The 22,782-nt window shown below is 36.9% G+C and overlaps 1 protein-coding gene across 3 annotated transcripts in view; it reads right to left on the bottom strand.

Moving 5' to 3' along the window:
- Positions 1-854: 854 nt before the first annotated feature.
- ZFR (zinc finger RNA binding protein) overlaps positions 855-22,782 on the bottom strand; it is a 41,115-nt gene continuing 19,187 nt past the window's right edge. The window contains exons 8-20 of one of the 3 annotated variants that reach the window (XM_065860591.2): positions 22,103-22,403; positions 21,000-21,193; positions 18,228-18,347; positions 17,122-17,267; positions 16,582-16,744; positions 14,717-14,922; positions 14,335-14,485; positions 12,772-12,913; positions 7,854-7,951; positions 6,938-7,033; positions 3,862-3,973; positions 3,655-3,752; positions 855-3,252 (exon numbers count right to left, since the gene is read on the bottom strand). In XM_065860591.2, the coding sequence (XP_065716663.1) occupies positions 3,073-3,252; positions 3,655-3,752; positions 3,862-3,973; positions 6,938-7,033; positions 7,854-7,951; positions 12,772-12,913; positions 14,335-14,485; positions 14,717-14,922; positions 16,582-16,744; positions 17,122-17,267; positions 18,228-18,347; positions 21,000-21,193; positions 22,103-22,403 (2,007 nt within the window). In that variant the 3' untranslated portion in view covers positions 855-3,072. Of the gene's footprint in view, positions 3,253-3,654; positions 3,753-3,861; positions 3,974-6,937; positions 7,034-7,853; positions 7,952-12,771; positions 12,914-14,334; positions 14,486-14,716; positions 14,923-16,581; positions 16,745-17,121; positions 17,268-18,227; positions 18,348-20,999; positions 21,194-22,102; positions 22,404-22,782 lie in introns of those variants that run through there. The other 2 variants (XM_065860592.2, XM_071802885.1) reach the window with 2 other exon arrangements.

The following is a 22,782-nucleotide window of genomic DNA, read 5'->3' as shown; positions in this document are numbered from 1 at the left end:
AGAAGTCTTAATTGTTTAATAAATAAATAAATTTAGCGTTGTGTGAATATTTAACAGACTAATGACCAGCAGATATTCAACCAGCAAAAAGCATGTTAAATATGCACACAAACTGTTGTAGAAATATTTAAAGTTGATTCCAACTCTCAGAAAGTTGCTCGGTACAGCTGCTTTAAGTACTATTAAATCACTTCTAAGTAGTGAAATAAGCCTAGAGACAGAAGCAGCAAATGAAACCATCGCATTCAATAGCTCTGTAAGATTAACAGCTCACCTAGAATTTTGTAATAGGGCAAAAAGTTGATGGACTATGTCCAACAGACTTTAATTTCCAGCAATACCTCTCTGTACTGGAGTCCATGTGAAACCACAGTGCTCACAGACAGGACATACTCATGAACTAGGAAGACAAGTGAAAGTTTGAAATAGGCTTCAAAACAGCCCAGCTCACACTTTCACAAACTGTTCAGCTAAGGTGAGCACTGAGCAGAAAATTATTGCTGTGTACATTTCTCTTTCATGTATGATGACCCTGGTGTCTGGGATTTTGAGATTTAGTACACACTTTGCTGGATAAAAGAGCCAAACACTGCTGATTAGTAAACCACTAGCATTACCAGAACACAAGACAAGAAAATTATTACTTGTTCATAAACTGATTACTTTGTCTTGGTTTTGTCTTAAGTGCACAATGTAATCTTTAAAATCAAAGCCAGCTCCGCACTTTTTAAAACCTTGTTTTTTCCATTCTTCTTAGATTAACAAAAATCACAAGTTACCTAAAACTGCCCATTAAAATGGGCAGGAAAACTGGAAACAAACCGCAAATTCACTCTTCACCACGCAGCACAAAATTCATGGTCACAGCTTCATGTTTAATGTGGAATCACGTTAAGTATACAATATTTCAAAAGATTCAGAAACTGGTTAAGAGTTGAAGGCCAGTAGAACAAAAATACAGGAAATCCAAAACACATCTTTGACTTTTTTGAATCCTAAATTTTAGGGTCACATGCCTGAACAGACAAGTTTGTTTTATGAGGAAAGAAACTTTGGTATGGAGTTGAACAAGCCACATGAATAGCACCTGTAGCTTTCAAAATAAATAGTAATGGCTAACTAGACATCATGGCAGCAAAATATCCTCTTAAAGAAAGACTAAGAACAAGCATATGCTTGGATCTATGAATCAAGACTGGACAACAGAAACAAGTGTAATTTCTTTTAAAGTAACTTTAAAGCGTTTCTGCTTTCGATGTTTCTGATGCTGAAATTAGTAAGAAACCTTTCTTACAATGAGAAAGCTTTCCTTTTATTTGGTAACCACTAATAACCACTCTCTTAAAAATTGCACTCTTGATGCATGAAGAACATTGTATTAATTTTTTTCTTCAAGTCTTCAGACTCCCTCTATTTTTCTAAAATATTGTATTTTTATTCTATAGGCCCATGCTGTTAGCAGTACAAGTTGCAAACAGAAATATCCCCTTACTCCAAGAGTTACATATTAAGAAGGTCAAAGATAAATTTGACCTCAAAATGACACAAAAACATTTTTTTAATAAACAGTACCAGAAATAACAAACGATCTTTGTAATGTGTGATAGTCTCCTACAGCCATTGATAAAGTAATTACCAGAAAGTTAGTCTATGTTAATCTGTGGTTTATGGGTTTGCAACAAAGCACAATACACATTGAACGGAATGAGTGAAATTTCCGTTTCCAGTGTATAATGAATTTTAGTCATTTAATAAATTTTAGCTTTTATCTGTGTATTCCACTGTAGTGCTGTGACAACAAATCACACCTGTGTACCAGAGCATACATCAACAGTATGATGTAACTTTTACTTACACCACTGCTATACTTAGCTTTTTGAAAGAGACATAAGCATACACTATGGCCACATCAAATAATTTTCTGGGATTTTTTTTTTTTTTTTGTTATAACCTTCACTTTCTCAGTAATACTTCACTTTCAAAATTTGAATCATTGAAAAATATCACGGAAAGTTTATACAGGAATAGCTATCAGGAATAACCTCACAGGCACTGATATGACAAACATTTATTTTAAGGGCTGAGAGGCATTAATATCATACTGACAAAGTTGACTGAAAAGAATAACTAACTTTGTCTAAATGGGAAATGCCCGCTTTTGCTTGTATGTTGAGAAAAGAAATTCAGAAAGTTATTTTTTGGCCTTCCTATGTCACAAAGTCAATCATACAAAGATCTACGCATTTTACCTAAATTATAGTTTCAAAAGCTCTTCTATTAAAAACAAAAAAAACATCATGCAAAACTTTGATCAATTATACAGCTGCTTTAAAACTGTTGCAAGACCATACTGTATATATTAGCTTTTATACTGCTAATGCACAACTAACAGCAAACTTGATTAGATTAACACAAATTTGTCTTAATTACACCGTTATATCACACTAAGGAGACAAGTGCCACAAGATTGGCAAAAACATTTAATTCTGAGCACTCAAATGGCAGGATAATTATGTGTTGTAACCCCTTCACATTTAGAAATAAAATATAATCCTGCAGTCTCACTTTACAAAAAAAAAAAGTTCTGTAAGATATTAATTGGGAGGGAACAGTTTATACCATCTAAACCAAAGTAACTTATAAAACTAGTGTCAAGGGCAAACAAAAAACCTCTAAATAAAAAGTCAAAATACACATAGCAACAAAAGCACAAATGCTGCATTAAATACAGTCAAGATAAGAAGACAACGCACTTGTTAACAAAAAAAAGATCAAAATAAAAGAAGGAAAGTTACTAAAGTTAGCAACACATTGAAAGAAATGCAATGAGGGAAAACTATTTTTTCCTGTGACAGAGTTTCCATTTGCAGTCTCTCCATCCATAATCTGTCTGGTATAGTACATCCATTAAAATATTCAGAATCACACAGAAGAGCTAGGTTGTTCTCTTCCAAATGTAATTCCCAAGTTGGTTTTGGATGTTTTAAACAGACATTATTATGAATGAAGTAAAAGCAAAGCAACAAATGGACATTCTATCAACTCTGACACTAGCACTGAGGACAAGCATTTTTAAAAGTTATCATAATCTTTTTTGTCTTTTTTTCCTTCTGCTTCAAATCCATCAACCCCATCACTGTCCCTTCTCCTTTTACGATTATTATGGATGTTGAAGCGTTGATTCATCTGTGGTAAAGGATCCATTCCTAAAACTTTGTGTATTTGACGGAATGCAAGGAGTCTCAGTGCAAACTAGAAAAAGGGTAGAAAGAAGGAACTTCTGTTAGAAACAAATGTAAATTTTGAGTACTTTGTCAAACAATTAATGAAGAACATTAGCGGTGAATGATATTATCCTTAGCTCTCGTTATCCCCTCTTCCATCCCTCAATGAAGTAAACACAATAAAATGTGTATGTCACATTTGCTGCTTTGGTACAAAGTCCATGATCTTAGCTTTAAAATAACACACATGCTGCTGGACTTGCACTGAAGCAGCCAAAGCTTGTCAGGAAAAGTTGTGTCCACCATCTAGCTCAACTAAACAAAACATAACAACCAACTAACTAACAACAATGAAAAATGAATCACTAAACAAAAACCACCCCAAAAAACAGCCATAAAATTTAGTTACTTCACATATATATTTCCTTACCTGTGCACTCGAAGTAATATCCTCTCGTTGCTGATCTGTCATTACAGCAAGTGTATCAAAAGGATCTTTTTCACAAGGGTCCAAAAGGCCAGGACCACCTACAATGGTTATACTAATTAGCAGCACATCTCCACCTTATTTCAAACAAGATTAGAGATTTTTAATTAGTTAAAATAAATATACAGACACTGGTCAAATGCAACTTGCCTTTAAGGATGATTCCTGAAGATATACACTCAAAAACTCTTCTCAGTGCATCCCCAGGACTCTGAGGTCCAGTAGCGCTGCTAATTGCTTTTTCCACAAGCAACTCCATAGCCTAGACCAACAATAAGAAAACCCAGCCACTTTAGAAGACGGATTAAAACAGAAACAAACTGCTGCTGTTGTTCAATACAGAACTTTTGAATCCGGAATTTTGGAGAATATTATACACTCTAGAACACGTCCAGTTAAAATGGAAAAAATCAGATATTTTATAAAGATGAATAAAAAGAAACCTGGTGCAAGATTAACACTGAGTACTGATGCGCTCCTTGTCATCACAAGTTGTTCAAAAGTTTTGGAGAAATGTGTACAGTAGCAGCCTACATATGCAGGTAGACAAGTTGTACAGCCATTTTTTAAAGAGAGTATGAAACACAGTAGGTCACCTTAATCTGTCAGCAAGATGAATAAGCAACACACAGTGTATCAAATGAAATTAAGTGCTACAGAAAAGTATTTTTTTTTCTACAAGAAACTTAGAGCATCAAAAATTTAACTTTTAACGTTTAAGTGGTTACTAGTTCAGCAGCAAGTTCTCTCATGGATATAGGCTAACACTGACTCAGATGTTAAACAAATGTAAAGAAATCTTGATGACAAACAGGCTCCTAAAATTTATACATTATTTGATATTCGTTAAAATAGCTTAAACAATTAACTATATTACAAATATTGGGATTTTTTTCTGTGAATATTTCCATTGTTTACTTTTATTAGACACTACTTTTTCCAGAAAAACCTACAAAAGATATTTACAAAAGTAAAGAATAGCGTTTTGTTTTCCCCCAGTTTCAAATGGATGTTTCAGTACTACCTCTTTAGCAAGTTTAATCCTCCAGCAAGTCTCTCTTGGTTTTTGGTGTTTTTTTTGAGGAGCTTGTTGAGAAGCTTGAGGAGCACCCAGTTTATAGTTGTTCAGCTGTTGCCTTTTATTTTTACTTTCCCAGTGTAAAGGCCTATTCTGATGCATGCAAATAACTACAGGCAGTGTTGATTACAATACTACACTAAGGGTGCTGTTCTTTCTTATTTTAGCTCCATTTAACTGATAAACGTCAGTTCTTGAGCATGGTATTTCCATATTCCCATTGCATCACTCAGGATTTAGCAACAGTAATTCAGTTATTTTCAAGTATGAAGCAAAATACAGCAGAAAGGAAAAAAAAAAGTAGATAATGTTTTTTGCATTTCTTCAAGTCTAGCTCTTTTGGATCCTCATACAATACACTAAAGTCCACAACTTAATCCTACAAAAATGTGAATTATGATGCCCTCGAGTTTATGTGTACAAAACGATGGATTTCAAGTTTGAAAAATCAAAACTTGAATAATAGTTCTTTCTAACTTGTAGGAACTTGACAAAATTATTCTAATTTAATTTTTATTTTTAGGTATGTAAAGAGGGTGCTACTAGGGTCCTATTATCATCTATTTTTACAGCTACCTCGGATCTTTTTGAAAAGCTTTGGCATTTCTTTGGTTTGTAACATGCTTCCAGCCCACAGGTTAGGAGAAGTTATGTATCCAGAAAACCACATTTTTTAAAATCTATGAAATTCCATCTGTGACTGGCAGAAATTACGTATATGTGGAATCACCATTTTCATTCTGCCATTGTTTTTATCAGTGAGACTTTGCCAGCGGGCCAGAAGAACAGCTGACTACATAGACTTCAGTGTTGATCTACGTCACTGCCAATGCACCAGGTACGAGCAACAAATCAGGAAATCACTTTTGCAGAGAACTGAGATACAGCTTGGCCTGGCACTCTGCTTCATTACCTCCCTTCCCTTCTGGATGTGCCTTAGATAATGCGAGAAACAAGAAACAACATTTCTTTTTCTTCACCTATGTACCTGCTGTGTGTTGCAATAGTTCTAAGGATGCTTTTCTGAAAGCATGCCAGGGTTTATTCCTTGGCAACTCAGTATCAAAGTGATGTTGAGAGGGCACTTACATACTTAGCTTCTCTTAAGCTATATCTGTACAGTGTATCTTTCATGAAATGTAGCACAGAAACTTTTTTTTTTTTACTTTAAATATTTAAAAACCTAGAAAAAACTGTGGAGCAGTTATTTCTGAAGCTGTAAATATTATCAGAAGTAATTTCATAAAACTGTCTGCAAGCTTAGCACAATTGTAAAGCATTTCTCACTGAAATACTGCTAATGGGTCACACTGTCTTGACAACGTTAGCACTCTTCTTGCCAAAACTGAAAAGGAAGTCCAGTGCAACTGGACTTGGACTATGAAACAAAACAGTCAGAGCTAAGTTTACTTCCACACGATACATGTTTCAGAGATTTTGTTTCAGACTGACTTTGTCCAGTCCACAGATTGAACTTCTGTTGATGTTTGGAGCATGAGTTGCACTTCTGGAGAGCATCATTTAAGATAGTAAATGCAAAAGGAATGCTCCAAGAACACCTGTCTGTAAGAGAGATAACCCAGGACAATCTAGTGATTTAAGCGACACTGACTCAAATGCTAGTGGTGACACATCCACAGACAGCACTGAAGTACTGTAGCATTTCACCTTGTGGAAGGGACATATGAATGATCACAGGAATTACTGTGATTTGTTCCTTCAAGTAGCCTTTCTGCTATCATAGAACTATCTGGGCACGGCTGACATTATTTTAAATAATTTTTGGGAAACCCCAAGCAATTTAGAGTAGGTGGTTAGAAAAAATTAATTATTTTATACAAAAGAATGGAAAATACAAAAGATGAAATCTAGACTATGAATGATAGTCACAAACAACATGAAAGAACAGGAAAATTCCTTTTGGGAAAAAAAAATTCCAGTTCCAAATGACACAACCTCAGAAAATTAAATTTTTAGAGGCACGCTGAATTACATGTTGGGAAAAAAAGAAAGAACGAAAAACCATAAACCAAACCCTAAATTACTTTTTGAAAAAGCTGACATCTAAAAACTGTACTAACACTTCCCTATGCTTTACTTGCAGCACCACGTGTATTAAAAGGACTCATTCAACAGAACATTACTCACCCAGCTCGGGAAATCAGACCAAGTTGGAACTCGCTGACAGAGGTCACGAAGAATACGTATGATAATCACACACGACTGCAGACCATTAGCTCTAGCCTTGAGAGCAATACAAAATCAAATTAATTAATCCCAGCCCCTGTGGCAAATAGGGCTTGTTGAAAGACTAAAACACCACTGTTCAATGGAAGCTCAGATACAAGATTGAAACAAACAATTCTACAACTTTATTCCATGAGCCGCCATTTACAGCAGTATTTTATACAGGGTTAGTAATTTAAGGTGGTAGAAGTCAAAGTGCACAGGTTATACAAGAATAACGTTTCTTGATCCCCTGTACACTTTGACCTATGTTCACTTGTAACAATAAATACAGTATCTTTCTATATTAGAAATGAAAAGGATAAAGTAAAGATCTAAGAAATAGGTATAGAGACTGAAAGGTCAAGGGAATCTGTTTGGTTTCTTTATTGTGCCTTTGCCCGAATGCAAAGTCACTAAACCAAACAGTTGCTTCTCACCTTTCATTCCCTACACTTAACGCACTTAAAGAAATAGGAAACAAAGTCTTAAATCTAAACACAAAGCTTTAAACACATATTCCATTATTTAAAGCGAAGTTACTCTGCAGCCTTATGGAATATATAACAAATATACAACACATGATCACCCCAAGCGAGTCAAGCTTTCAACATCGCCTTCTCAATGACCAGAAAAAAAAATCACGTCAAATGAGCAACAACTGCATAAAGCAGTTCCTCCATACTCAACCTTCTACATTTAAATTTAGGGACCAGAAATATATTAAGTATTATTAGCATGAACAACACTGAGTGTTTTCACATAATTAAACATTTATATTGCAACTGAACTAATCTCTCATAAGGCTACAAGAAGAAAGTAAAATGATGTTCCGAACCTGGAACCACTTAGCGTGGCGTAGAGCAGCCAGAGCGTCAAGGCATTTTTGCCTGTCCAAGACGTCCGGTGGGTCTTTCACCATACCCGAGGTTACATCTAAAATGGATTGAATTGGCAAAATGCAGTGAGGAATGGGTGTTTGACCAGGTGAGCAAGACACTTCCTTAAAGTAGCTTCAATGTCACACATGCCATTTAAAGTTTAAACCCTTGAACAACAAATGTAAATGTTCAACAAAAGCCATTCAATTAGGATTAGGGCATCGACCCAGTGTGAAGATCAACAGTGTATAATACTTTTATTTTCAAATGCACTGCAGATTATGCAATGCATGGTACTTCTTTATTTAAGCTAACACTGGAAAAACATGTACCACCTAAAATTAAATACTGAAGGAAGGATGGTTGGACACAGTGCACCAGCACAGAGAACACAAGACAGAAGGAACACAAAAATCCACTTTAACCGAGTAGAAACATTCAAACTTAGTTTCTTGTCAATTTTAATGGTCATGTGTTATTTGGGACCTATTCTGAAAACTAGGTATAACAAATCTTAAAAGCACTGGATGTTTAGTGATTTTATTTTTATCATACCTTAAACTTAAGATTATTTCGCTTGAAAAGCCTGACTAAAGAAATGTGTTCTTCAATATTAGAGAGTTCTATTACTTTCTAGTACCTTCTCTCTTACTCATATAAATAAAATTCCTCAACCCATAATATATGTGCTTCAATATAATTTAGGATGCAAAGAAGCATCTGAAAAAGGGCTCTTTACTTAAGATTCAGCAGGCAAAGACAAAACAGAACATGTGAAAGATAAAGAAAATATAGTAGATCTTGTATATTTAAATGTTCAGAAGAAGATTTAATTACCAAGCCAATTGCTTTGTTAGCAAAGAGATCAACAGGCCCTTTTGGAAGTGGTTTTCCCAATGAAACTGGAACCACTGAACAATGTTAAATGGTATCCTTGGGTTATTTAAAAACTCTACTGATATAACGCAGTGATCAGCTTTAAAAGTTGTTCCACTAATTATGAAAATGGCTATTGTGGGTAGTAACAAAGTATATTGGTAGCATAACTGATGCTAAGCAGAAGAGATAAGATGAAACAAAAAGCCCTCACTCAATGGTACTCATTTCACAGGAGCTGGCTTTAAGGAACAACATAATTTACTCCAGCAAGATATAAATCTATGTAAATCAGAGAATTAAAAAAAATATTGAGACTCATGAAACATGCTTGCAAGGACAAGCTGTCAGGGATGTTGCAGAAAGACAGCTCTGACACCGTCTATTTCACACAAATATAAAATAAATAGTAGGATACTTTATTATACGAAGAGCTAAAAAGCCATGCATGAACATGGTGGTACAACTCCACAATATAATTATAAAATTTAATCTGAAGTACTATATTAATATTTGAGCATTTTTATAGGATAGTCCCATTGCTCTGCACAGGGCTAAAAGTTCAAAGACTTCAAGATAAGAAGGAAGCTGAGAAGAACACAGCTATCTTCTCACACAACTTATGGATTATATGTTACAGTGGAAAGATTAAAAAATGCACTAATGAGGCATTTACAGAGCAAATGAAGACATTTAGAACAGTATTTTCTTTTAAAAAAAACCAAACCAAACCCAAGCCTATACAAGAGAGGTGCCAGGTACGATAACTGATGAAACAAGTACTATCTGGATATTAGAGACAAGGAGAACATCTAGAAAAAACCCACAGCAGGAAAAAAGTGGTAAAGTAAGGTTGAGAAATTAAAAATAAAAATAGGGGTTGCTGGGCCTAGCAGCCTAATCAGTTCATTATTTACATTCTTCTGAAACTAATATGCAAATAGGTGACTTCAAACTTCAATTTGGAAAACAATTTTACTACAAAGAATAACAGTTTAAATGCACAGAAGAGAATCTTCGTGTTGGAAATATCAATTTAAAATGTGCTACTAGCAGATATCACATCAATATCCTTGAAACTTAGAAAGACTCTGAAAGCCACAAGTTGCCAAGGCACCTATTGCACTGAGAATACATTGACTCAAAAAATGTTTCAAGGAAACCCTTGTAATATTTAATCTGTGGATTTTTGCATCTGTTTCGTATTTTCAGGATTAACCCCTTAAAGACTATTTGACTAAATTCAGATGCCTAACATATCACCCTGTTAAGCTGAGACAAAAACTGAATTAATTTACAAAACACAATCACGAATTCTTAACCTGCGTAACTTAATTTATTACTGGCCTAAATATAAGGGGTTAATCTTCAGTTAGACATGCTGTGTCCACACTACCTCTTTGTTAAAAGTTAACAGGTATATCAATTTCAGTAAGTTTTATTACAGGAAATACATTTTACCCAGTCAACTATTTCAAGACTAGTGTGAACACTGCTTAATTCTAGGAGAGAGACAAAGACAAAAAGAAAAAAAAAAAATAAAAAAAGGAAAAAAAAGAAAACGACACACAAAGTAACAGCAGATGCTAGGACTATGCATCCAAACCCCCTCCCTTTGTAAAGCATGGCAGGTGTGACACTGAGCTTTAGAAAACCTTGGTCAAAAATCCTTCCGATGTCTTGGCAGCAACCCCTGAAAGGAATCAAGTCCCTCTGCTAGAAGGCTTTGGACCGGGGCTGTTAGCTAAGGATAAAAAAGACACACGTGCACACATATATGCGTTTATAGGTATGTACATTTTGTTTGCTGAAGGAAAGATTCCACAGCAGGGGTCAGAGCACTTTGAACGCATCTGATTCAGTAAACTGTCAAACGCACAATACTGTAAGAAACAGTAGCTATGCGGTTAACAATTCTATTTCACTGTATTTTTTTTAGCCTTTTATCATGTAATGGGGTTATTACACATCAAACATGATTCTACTCCATGTGCAAGTCTCAGTCTCATCTTTACTCAAACTGGTTCTTCCGGTAAAGCCTTCCTTATCACCTGAACTAGCTCCCCAAGCGGGCTAAATAAAAAAATGAAAACTTTAAACCATTGTAAGACACAGAGCATAACAAGCTGCAGCAAGAAAAACCACAAACACATACTGTTACTCTGCAGCAAGTAAGCAGCAGTCTTCGTAGTAAGGCCTTCTTTGCTGCAATAATTTGCAATTCCATCTTCTATTTGCTCTAGTTTCAAAAGTGAACTTTTCTGCACATCCATTTGATACTGCTCAGTGTCTTGAAGAGAAATCTAACTTGATTTTGCTTGCCTAGAGGCAGTACTGCATCCAGCAGTGAATAAACTCACAATGATCATTTTAACTCAAGTGTGGGTCAGACAAAATACAGATTTGTTTCCTTTAGGTGGCATAAATTAAGGGATTGATGGCAGTAATTTGAAATTTATTTTTAGTCCACACAATGGAATTTTATGCCATAAACCACTTAATTGAAATTAAGTATCATGGCAGGAATTGATACTGTACTTTTGCACAGTATATTAAGAAATAAACACAGTGTTTAAGGTTAATTTCATTTAGTGGTTAATCTAATTCAATAATCAAATATTTTACATTAAAGTATTCTTTATTAAACTTAAATAATTTGTGACGTCTGATTCAGCACAGACAAATGAAGGGTCATGTTACAGTTAGATGGTCAAAAAACAACTAAATTTGGTGGGTGCGCCAGTACATTTAGAAAGCCTTTATAGCTAGGAATACTATGCACATCTTAAAAATCATGTACAAAGCACTCCTGAAGATGCTTCAGAAGTCATCCAAACCAAGAATGCATCTTGAAATTTTTTCTGATTATGGAAGACAACTTGGTTAACACAGCTTGCTTGCACAGCTACAGGATGCTTACTGATGAAATATAGAAGTCTCAAGTATTTTAGAAGACATGTAATGATGAGATGAAATAAAAAAAACCTGCGTGGCTTCTATAAGTACGTATATACACAAGCACAGGTATACATACACACATACATTTTTTTCAACCTGCATGTAAGTGTTAAAGTAGCCTCAGATTTCCTATTTGTAGGTTCACTGTCAAAAACCAGAACCCTGTTTGCCATGATCTCTTTCAACTATGAAAATACAGGATTAAAAGGAAACAAAAGTTAATTTTATCTGACCCGTAAACAAAAAGAACCAATGTACTGCAGACATTAATCATGCTTGTTGGCTTAAAAGCTTTTGGAGCTTTGAAAGTGTTACAGAACAGACCCTAAAGCAACACTGCTGGCACCAGAGAAACTATGGACTTCAGAAATGTGAATTGATTTACAAGCTCCACCTTCTGCTTCAGCTCAACGACAAAGCCATTTCTTACTGTACTAGTCTGGGTTTGCCAGTTGGATAGAAGACTGATTGTAATACCAGGAGCCTAAATACACTCAAAAAGCACTCCAGACCAAAAAGCAACCTCAGAAAGCTGGAAAAAATCACATTGTCTTTTAAAGTTAGAAGCACTGTTACCATCAAAAGTATAAAAGTGCATTTTAAGTGGCACTGCTATTTGGAACGTGTAAGTCATAGTAATACTGACCCAGTTTAAACCCCAAACCCTATTATTTGATTTCCTAAAACCACACAATCTCTTAGGGCAAGGCTGCTCTAGAAAGCCACTTTATAGCCACTTGTTCTAAAATACTTAAGTTTTCCACGTAATTTTAAAAGAGAGGAAAAAAATAGTCATGTTTGTACCTTTTCCAGAAAGCTGAGGTTGGACGTGAAGTTAGAAATTTTACAAATTAAATAAACACATCATATAAGCATTTATTTTAACCAACTGTTCTCTACCAAGACTGGTTGTTGAAAAACAAGGTTTCGATCAAATACATGTGCCAGCATGTTGCCTTCCAGGACCTTAATGCCATCTTAAGCAGAATAGATAAACATAAACAGGTGAGAAAGAAGTAACATCTTTAACAACTTCCCAACCTCCGTCCCTCATGTTCTCCTCCCGAATGACTGGAGATGTCAGTGTGATAGTAACTTGCATTTTGGGTTCCACACATGAATTTAAAATTATTGCTGCTTCTGACACTGCACACTTGATATCGTATTTCTCAGGACTTATTACCTAAATATTGAGAAACAGAAATTTCCATTATCACATGTCAAATAAAAGCATCGGAAAGAATTTCAACATAGTGTTTTTCACAGAAAGACAGAAACACAATATAATTATATGAAGGAGATACCTCTATATTCAAAGAAAGCACAGTATACACAATTAAGATACATATATATATATATATATATGGACTTGCACAGTCTCCATTAGTGAAAATACACAGCAGTCACCAAGCATGCAAAAGAAAAAAAAAAAAAACAACCTACCCAGAAAGGAAATTCACATACAAATAAGTTACATAACAAGAATCCTGACAGCGTTTAGAGACAAAGAAAACCTCAGTGCCACTTCAATGTCAGCTGCATATGTTTCTCATTGGAACACGGGAGCCTTTAAAAAGCACAAAGATGTAGTAGTTGTTCTTCAAGCCAGCAGTTACACAATGGCTACTGTTGGGTACACTCTATACTTGGCTGTCACAACACTATATGGTAAAAAGGCAAGATAAACACCAGGGAAAAAAATGTAAAAGTAACTAATGAGGTGGTTACTCTGAATTGCTTCTTGCTACTAGGTTTAATAATTCTAAATATCCCCAAAAGGAAGCTGTAGGCACCTCTGTCACCTTCTTCCACAAACTAGAGGGATGATGACTTCCACAAAAGCAAGAGCAAGATGTGCAGTTTTAAATTTTCCTTCTGTTCTGTTTCTTCGATAAAAGCATATTCAAGATGATTTTCTAATCAATTTTATCTTGCTAAAGCTTGTATCATTTTACTGATTCTGTCAAACATTTTACCAGAGAGTATCGAAATACTTATGCTGTGACAAGCATTCTGTAATTATGGTAGACAGGCTTTATTCAGCAGAAACTTTATTTCTTGTGGAAATATAGAAAATGCTTTATATGAATTCTGCTGAATGGTCTAGGACTGCATGTACCTTTTTTTTAAGGGCCAAATTAAAAAAAAAAAACACCAACCAAACACACAAAACTTAGTTAACTCACTATGGAAGTACAAAGCATTGACACACATAAATTGGAAACAAGATATAAGTACAAACAGACTGACATGGAAAACCCTGATCGTCAGGCAGAAAGCTGCCTCTAGTACTGCACGAACTACCTCTATCACTGCTGGTAACTGGATAATAGTTTATCTTCTGGTCATTTCTATTTCCCAATTAAATGAAATCTGTTATGTGATGAGTGACACTACACATAGACACTTGTATGGACACAATATACAGAAAGCAAAATATGCAGCATAGTCCCCAAGTTCAGACGCAAACACTCAGAAAACCGAAAGAGACTGAACCTGAGCTATGAAACGTGGCACAGTCAGCCCTGTTGGCACTTGACTTGCGGACAGATTTTTACAGTATCCTTACAAAAATTAAAATAAAAAAAATTATTTTCTACTTACTGCAAGTTGTTTGGGAAGACTTTCAGCAATACGACTGAGTAACGTCTTAGAAGGCTTCTCAGCACATAACAAAACAAGATTAACATTTCGGTCTCCACGGAGTAGCAAACCTTTAGCCAGAACGCCTACTCGCAAAACTCCTTTCAAAGCTCTGTGAATTACAGTTAAAAATTGCATTTAAAATAATACAAAAATCTTAAAACTAATCCTAAAGACAGAAAAGTGAAATAAAATTAAGAGTATTCCACATATTTTTGAGGCCATAGTGACATATATCATATCAAAACCCTGAGAGAAGAGAATCCCTGGAAGCACTGATAATAGTGGAAGGAAAAAATTCAGAAACAAATGATGAAATACTCCAAAAGTAATTAAAAATTACCTGTCTTTACTGCCATCTTTTTTGTCATCTCCCTCTTTGTTCTTGCTTTTTTCAAGATCAGTCATACTGTCAGAAACAAGTTTCAAAGCACGTTCAGTAATAGAAACAATTTTCTGGACTGCTTGCAGTTCCTCTTCTGTTGGATATATAGCTGCATGTTTGGTCATCACATAGCGGTCATCAGAAGAGTCAGGTCGGCGTAGAGGCTAAAGAGATGAAAAAGAGTATTTCTGAAATTTGGGTATGCTCCCAAGTTCACAAATCATAAAGGACAAAAACCAAACACGCTAAACAACAGAATACTCAAATCTCAAACCACTGAAAGGTAACAAAACATGAAGCGTCCTTAACAACTTAAACTGGTTACAATCAATCACATCTGAAAAAACATAAAATATATCAAAATTCAACAAATTATGAAATCCGAGGATCAAAAGTATCTCCCCAACATAAATATGTATTGTCTATCATCTGGGAAATACTTGTATATTGCTGCAAAAGAAAGTATTAGGATTGCTTTTGTAGAATCACAGAATTCAAATAGGAAGGGACCTTAGGAGGTCCTCTAGTCCAACCTCCTGTGCAAGCCGTGGTCAGTTTTAAGACCACATGAAGTTGCTCAGGGCTTTATCCAGTTGGTTCCTGAAAACCAAAGATGGAGGCTGCACAACATCTGTGTGAAAAGAAAATATTTTCTGTATTCAATCTGAACCTCTTTTTTCTCAGCTTAAGCTGGTTGTATCTCACCCTCTCATGACTGTGAATAGCCCAGCTCCACCGCATTTATAACGTACAGTTATTATAAAGCTATTAAATTGCACTGAACCTCTCCTCTAGGCTGAACAGGCCCAGATCCCTCAATTTCTGCTCATATGGCATGCATTCCAGACCCCTGACCATCTTGGTAGCCTCCCACTGAACCTGCTATGGTTTATAGCATCTTTCTTGTACTGGAAAGCCCAAAACTGAATGTAGTATTGCAGTGTGGGTCCAATAAAAGCTGATAATTTCCCTTTACCTGCTAATTACACTACTGTTAATATAACCCTAGACATTGTTTGCCTTCACTGATGCCAGGGCACATATTGACTCGTGTTCAGCTTCCTATCTGCCAAGTTCCTCAGGTCCCTTTCAGCAGTGCTGTTACCCAGCCTGTCACTCCCCAGCCTGTATCTGTGCAAGGGGTTATTCTTTCCCAAGTGCAGCAACAGGCATTCATCCTTGTAGAATTTCATGAAGCTCCTGTTAGCCTATTCCTCCAGTTCACCTTGGTCCCTCTGGATGGCACCCCTGCCATCAAAGGTATCAGCTCCCCTCCCCACCCCAAACTGATTCAGTTTCATGCCAGCTACAAACCTTATGAATGTGCACTCACTCCACCTTTCAGGTCACTGATAAGGTGTTAATAAGCCAAATCCCAGGATAAATCCACGTTGGTACTGCATGTGTTACTGACGTTGGTACTGCATGTGTTACTGACCTCGAGATACAGCACGACCCATCACTAACCATTATCCTCTGGGACTGAGGATCTAACTACTTTTTATCTACAGATTTGTCCACAATTAGATAAATAGTATTATATAAAGCAATTAGATAATATAAAAGTAGTACACAAATACAGAGTGATTTATGTTTCCGAAGAAACAATATTTGTCTTTAAGGCACCATTTTGTCATTTCAGTGGACTTATTTTGGAAGACAGGTTCATCTCCACAGTTTCACTAGTATATAGTTTCTTCTCCATTTTTCCAAATCCTTTATTAAGAAACACTGGAAACAACTAAAGTAGCACTGAATAATTTGTAATTCTTAGCTGCCTGCTAAGTATGATTTGATTTTTCTTCTCAAGTTAAGAAACTCACAGCTGGCCCTTGGGGCTGAGGAGGCATTCCTGGTCTAACGCCCAGCAGGCCTAGAGGTCCTGGAGGACCATGAGGATATCCTCCATCTGGTATTCTGCGACGGTCATCCCAGTGATGCTGCTCTTCCTCCATTCTCCTCCAGTACATGTCCTCTTCATATCGCCTGAAGTGCATCAATCAAAGTGTTCTCTTTATATAGCAGTTAATACTTGTAACCATTCTAAATAAATTATTGTATGTTCTCATTAACTCATTTCCAGTAGTCATAAGCAAATACCACTGATCTCCAGAGAGTAACTAAAATGAGTGGTTAGTTTAAAAGTGAGTCTGAATTTACAGCAAAATAATTCTAATAAGTCTGCATTCCTCACAGGGACTGAACACAAAAATATCAGAAGGGTAATGACAAATTAATTTAAAACAACACAGCGCAGAGTTGCCAAAACACGCATTCAAAATAATTAGCTACAGAAGCATGGTTAGTTTTACATAATCTGACTGCACCTCTGCTTCATTCACAAATAAAACAGAGTACATTACCTCATTTCCATCCTCCAGCGTTCTTCCTCTTCTCGCCTTCTCCAGTATTCTTCTTTCTGCATCTGTTTTCTCATCTTCTCTTCTTGAATTTTCCTTGCTCGAATACTGGGCTTTACTTCTACTTGTAAGTCTGGGTTTACTTTTTTCTAGTTGAGAAAAATAATGAATAAAATGCTATTTTTCCTCTTGCCATCTCAAGGTTACAGGGTTCTTCTGACATGTTTAACAAACACTACCGGTCTATGATAAAATCAATGGGAGTAAAATGTAGCTTTAGAACTGCATTGAATGAGTAGCTGAAGAAGAAAAATCTGTGTTCAGTATTTTAAAGGAAAGAAATACCAATATATTACAAAGAGTATGAATTCCCTCTTCACTTATATGAGAACAAAGGAACTTAACATTAAAATGTTACATTAATTACTAAGTAATTTGCTGTCCATTGTGTAGCAGGAGGAGTACACTATAGCCTGAAAAAACATTTCATCTTAATTACAAGTGTGCTTCCTGATGCTGTTCCTTGAAGGGTCCACCATATAGGGCCATACTAACGAGTTACTGAATAAAATTTTCTAGCAATTTTTTCTCTTCTTTCATTCCTTTCACAATTATGCAGGTCCATTTTATCTCCTGGGATGACAGCAGACTATTCCAATCAAAAAGCACACCCTATGTCAATAGGGGTGTATCTCATTCCTGACTGAAAAAATTTGCAACACTTCTTTCTCAAACATCTCCATGAAGGGTTTATATGGTTTATTCTGCCCAAAACACTGAGCACTACTATTTTACACTTTTTGAAATTAATGGTAAACAACATAAAAACCTACTGTTGCTTGCATACGTTGTAGCATATTTTAATGTTGCAAAAGGTGCCTGAAAGAAATGTTCAAAATGTTTAAAAAACAAAACAAAACAAAACAAAATACACTTTCACAGTCTGCATTACTTCTTTATACTCCATAAGAAACATACTTCTCTAGGTTTTTTTATATGCTGTTTACTCAGAGTACCTACGTTTGTCTAGTCTTTAAATGGAAGAATGTGTCATCAGGTGGCTGACATCAAGTGGATTTTTTGATAGAAGGATTAGCATTCCTACTAACCTTGTACTGAAGTCTGTGCCTCCTCCCTTTTAAGTGCATCTCCTTGGCATTAGGATCATTAAAGCTGCATTCACAAAGTTTACAGTGAAAGCGGATCACCTTTCCTTCATCATTTCTTACCTGGAAAATACAGTTGTAACACATCTCTTCTGGTGTTTTGTTTTGCATTACACAAAGCTGATTGTTGTGGCTTAACCCCAGCCTGCAAACAGAGCCAAGATAGCAACTCGCTCGCTCCCCACCCCCGCCTGCCCCAAACAGAGGACAGAATCAAAAGGGAAGGAAGAAACTTACGGATTGAGATAAAAACTGTTTCGTAAAATAACAAAATAATATGAATAAAATAATACTAATTAAATACATGAAAGTAAGAATAAAATATAAAATAAGTGATACTCAAAGCAATTCTGCACTAACTCTGTCTGGGCCAAGCAGCCAGTCCCTGGAAGAGAGTACCCTGGTCCTGAATAGCCGATCCCGGGAAGAGAGTGAAGAGGCCAAAAAGGTAGAAAGGCCCAGAGGCCAATTGCAAAATGGCAGGACAGCAAAATGCCTAACTAAAGGAACTCCCTAATGGAACTCAACCAAAATGGAGCAGAACCAGAATGGGTCCCCTGAGCCAGAAAACCTGACGCTCATTAAATACAAAGCATGATGCTAATAGCATGTAATACTGTTATTGATCAGGCTGGCTGTCAGTCAGGGTCTGCCCCATCCATGTCCTCTTTCCTCACTGCCTCCCACCAGCACATAGAGAGCCCAGAAAGACCTTGCTCCCAGACAACAACTAAAATAGCAGTAAGTTCTTATATTATCTTAATTCCAACTCAAAACCACTGGAAATATACCCGAAGAAAAACAAAAAACATTAATTCTGTCCTGGGGTGTTAGCATAATGTTCTCAAACCAAATCTACACAATGACCACGCCAGCTATGAAAAAGAAGGCTTTCTAACTGCATGATGAAAATCAACTCCATTTCAGTCAAACCAGCACACTGATTTAAAAAGTAATCCAATTCAGTGACACTGGATAATGTTAGCCTGTCTCAAAACATGCCAAAAAGTTCATACAGTAACTGAAGGAAGTCAGATTAGAACTTTCAATTCTGACAGACACACCATTGTGCTTGGTAAAGAACAAAGTTCTTCCATTCCAAAGAGTACACAGCCTTAAACTGGAGCCTGAACATACTAAGTTGAATAATTACAAAACGGCAAACCATGAAAAATTTACATCAGACTTCATCCACATATCTGAGGCCATCCATATGAAGAATGCCCCACTGAACAAAAAAGAAACACGTATAATACAAAATTGTAAACATATGCACAATCCTTTGCAGGTTCAATGCCTTGTAATTCTTATCTCCAAGGAGGATCCTGCGAATTACAGGTCAGTCAGCCTCACCTCAGTCCCTGGGAAGGTAATGGAGCAGCTAATCCTGGAAACCATTTCCAGGCAAGTTAAGGGCAAGAAAACTATCAGACATAGTCAACATGGCTTGTCCAAGGGCAAGTCATCCTTGATCAACTTGATAAACTTCTGTGGTGAAATGACCAGCCTGGTAGCTGATGGGAAAGCAGCTGATATTGTCTACTTCAGTAAGGCCTCTGACACAGTCTCACCATAATATCATCATACACAACCTACTGATGTATGGGCTGAATAAGTATACGGTGAGGTAGATCGAAAATTGGCTGAATGGCCAGGCCCAGGGAGTGGTGATCAGCAGAATGAAGCCTACTTGGAGGCTAGTAACTGGGTCCAGTCCCGGTTAAACACCTTCATTAATGATCTGGATGATGGAACAGAGTGTGCCCTCAGCAAGTTTGCTCATGACACAAAACAGGGAGGAGTGGGTGATGTCCCAGAGGGATACAGAGCCATGTAGAGGGATGTCAACAGGCTGGAGTAGTGATCTGACAGGAATCTCATGACGTGCAACAAGAAAATGTGCAAAGCTCTGTACCCAGGGAAGAACAATCCCTTGCACCAGTATGTGCTGGGTGTCACGCAGCTGGAAAGCAGCTTGGCAAAAAAGGACCTGGGGGTGCCAGTGGAAACCCAAGTTGAACATGAGCCAGCAACGGGCCCTTGCAGCAGAGAAGGTAAACGGCGTCCTGGGCTGCATTACACAAAGTGTGACCAGTGGGTTGAGGGAGGTGATCGTGCCCTTCAAACTCAGCCCTGGTGAGGCCACACCCAGAGTCCTGTGTCCAGTGCTGGGCTCCCCCAGTACAAGAGAGACATGGCCACAGTGGAGAGAGTCCAGCGAAGGGCCACAAAGATGATGAAGGGACTGGATCATCTCTCCTTTGAGGAAGGGCCGCAGAGTTGGGACTGTCTGGCCACAAGAGGAAAAAGCTGAGTGGGGCATCTTCTTAATGCATATAAACACCTGACAGAAGGGCGCAAAGGGGACAGAGCCAGACTTTTTCCAGTGGCCCCTAGAGACAGGAACTGAGGCAATGGGCGCAAGCTGAAACACAGGAGGTGCCTTCTGAACATAAGTGAACACTTTTAGACTGTGAGAGTGACTGAGCACTGGCACAGGTTGCCCAGGGAAGTGGTGGAGTCTCCCTCCTGAGAGATATTCAGAAGCCATGTGGACATGCTCCTGGGCAACAGCTTGAGGTGGCCCTGCCTGAGTGAGACTGGACCCCAGATGACCTCCAGCGGTCCCTTTCAACCTCAGCCATTCTGCGATTCTGTCTCACGTTGAACAAGCTTTCACTAGTTAAAAAACAGTACACATTTTCATATCAATACCTCCTCCACATAGTCATGGCCCACTGGTTGGACATCACTTTGCAAGGCAGCAAGAGCTGTGGGAGTCACTGGTTCAGCTGCTGTGTCTGCTTTTACTTCCTGTGTTTGTGCTGTAGCAGCAGGAGGTGTTTTAACACTTTCGGCTGATTTCATTTCTTCCAGTTTACTTCCTGTCGTCTGCAGCTTATTGCCACCTAGAAGTCAAAAAAGTTAAATTGTTAACTTTAATAAAATGAGAATGTGATTACACAGGATGTGCAAACCAGAGACTTTAGTTGCGAATATTGATGTTCTGGTCAAAGTATTCTCAATATTTTAAAATTATTTTAAACATAAACATATTTAAAATACAATTTAAGTTTTTCTAAAGTAAGTTTAACAACATTCAGGTTACTTAAATACTTAGTTTTTTATTTTAGCAAGAAAAATTTTTGCTTCATATAATTGCAATTTTCATGCCTTTTTAAAATAGATATGACTGAATGGGAAAAACGCAGCAAATGTAATTTAATAATCTCTTCTTCGTCATCGGATAATTTTTTCTTTTGTAAATGGATCCAAAAAACTACTTCAAAACCTTGTAATGTTTCTATTAACAAAGGTGGTAGCATACTCTCACTGTTGAAACTACATAGGTCTTTCCTTCAAGAACTGGATACCTTATTGTGGAACAGCTGCTTCCCATCTGTCACGCTCAGTTCAAAAGTTTCCACCGTTAGATTTCCACTCTTACAAGGATGTCTCAGTTGCCCAGTTATCAACTGCAAACCTACTGCAGGTTGGCTTTACTGCCCAGGCTGTAAACTGAAGTTAGGATCAACTGGACTGTAAACTGCAATATTCCAGCAGCTACTACATAAGAAACCAAACGTGGGACACTTTGTATGATGTTAGAAGCGTCCAAGAGAGGTCATGTGGAGACAACTGGGCAGAAAACACCATAGATTTTGAAGCAAAACTTTTATTTACGCTCTATTTTCACCTATCAGTAATTCTTTAAGCACATACCTACTCATGCATAAAGTTAACTGAATACATTCATATTTGCTGCACTAAGTCTTAAAAAAAAATAGAATAGGTTAGGTTTCAAAATAAAGACTGACTTCTGTACTTGCCAACAAAGTTTATTTTCGGTGTAGATATTTTCTTTACAGCTATGTTAGCAGCAGTTGAAGATGTTTTGTTGTTGGACGCAGTGTTAAGTGGTGTGTTTGTCGTGGGAGTAAGAATTTTCACTGCAGAGGACGCAACAGAGGAGTTCACAGTACTGTTGCTAGTTGCTATATTTGAAGCAGAGGCAGTTGGTTTGGAAGCAGATGTGGATGTTGAGGAAGTAGCTTGGGTAACCACATTTGGTTCAGTTGAAGGAATGGGTTTGCCAAGTTTTGTGTGCAACTTTACTACCTATAAGAATAAACAGAAATTCATAATATGATCTCTCTGTGGTAACTGTGAAAAACTATGTAACACAAACATCGTTACAACAAAAAAAATCCATGTAACTAAAAAGTTGGCCAAATACAATATATAATGATAATATATTCCCTAAACCTACAGAGCCACTGGGCAAAACCCAAAAATTAAATAGCTTGGCTTATTAATGAAAGAAAGAACACTAGGCAAGTCTACCTAAATTGTAATTTCTGCTCTTGTACTAACAAAAAATAATATAGGGAAAACCATTTTAAAGCTGCTGTGAGATTTATTTACTTTAATAGGAATGATGTTACTGATGCCACTTTGCATTCTGAGATGCAAAGAGCTATAAAAACTGAGTATTAAT

Source organism: Patagioenas fasciata, chromosome Z, assembly GCF_037038585.1.
Source record: "Patagioenas fasciata isolate bPatFas1 chromosome Z, bPatFas1.hap1, whole genome shotgun sequence".
NCBI classification, from domain to species: Eukaryota; Metazoa; Chordata; class Aves; order Columbiformes; family Columbidae; genus Patagioenas; species Patagioenas fasciata.
Note: the sequence above shows the minus strand (reverse complement) of the source record. Positions and strands in the feature narration are given on the sequence as shown.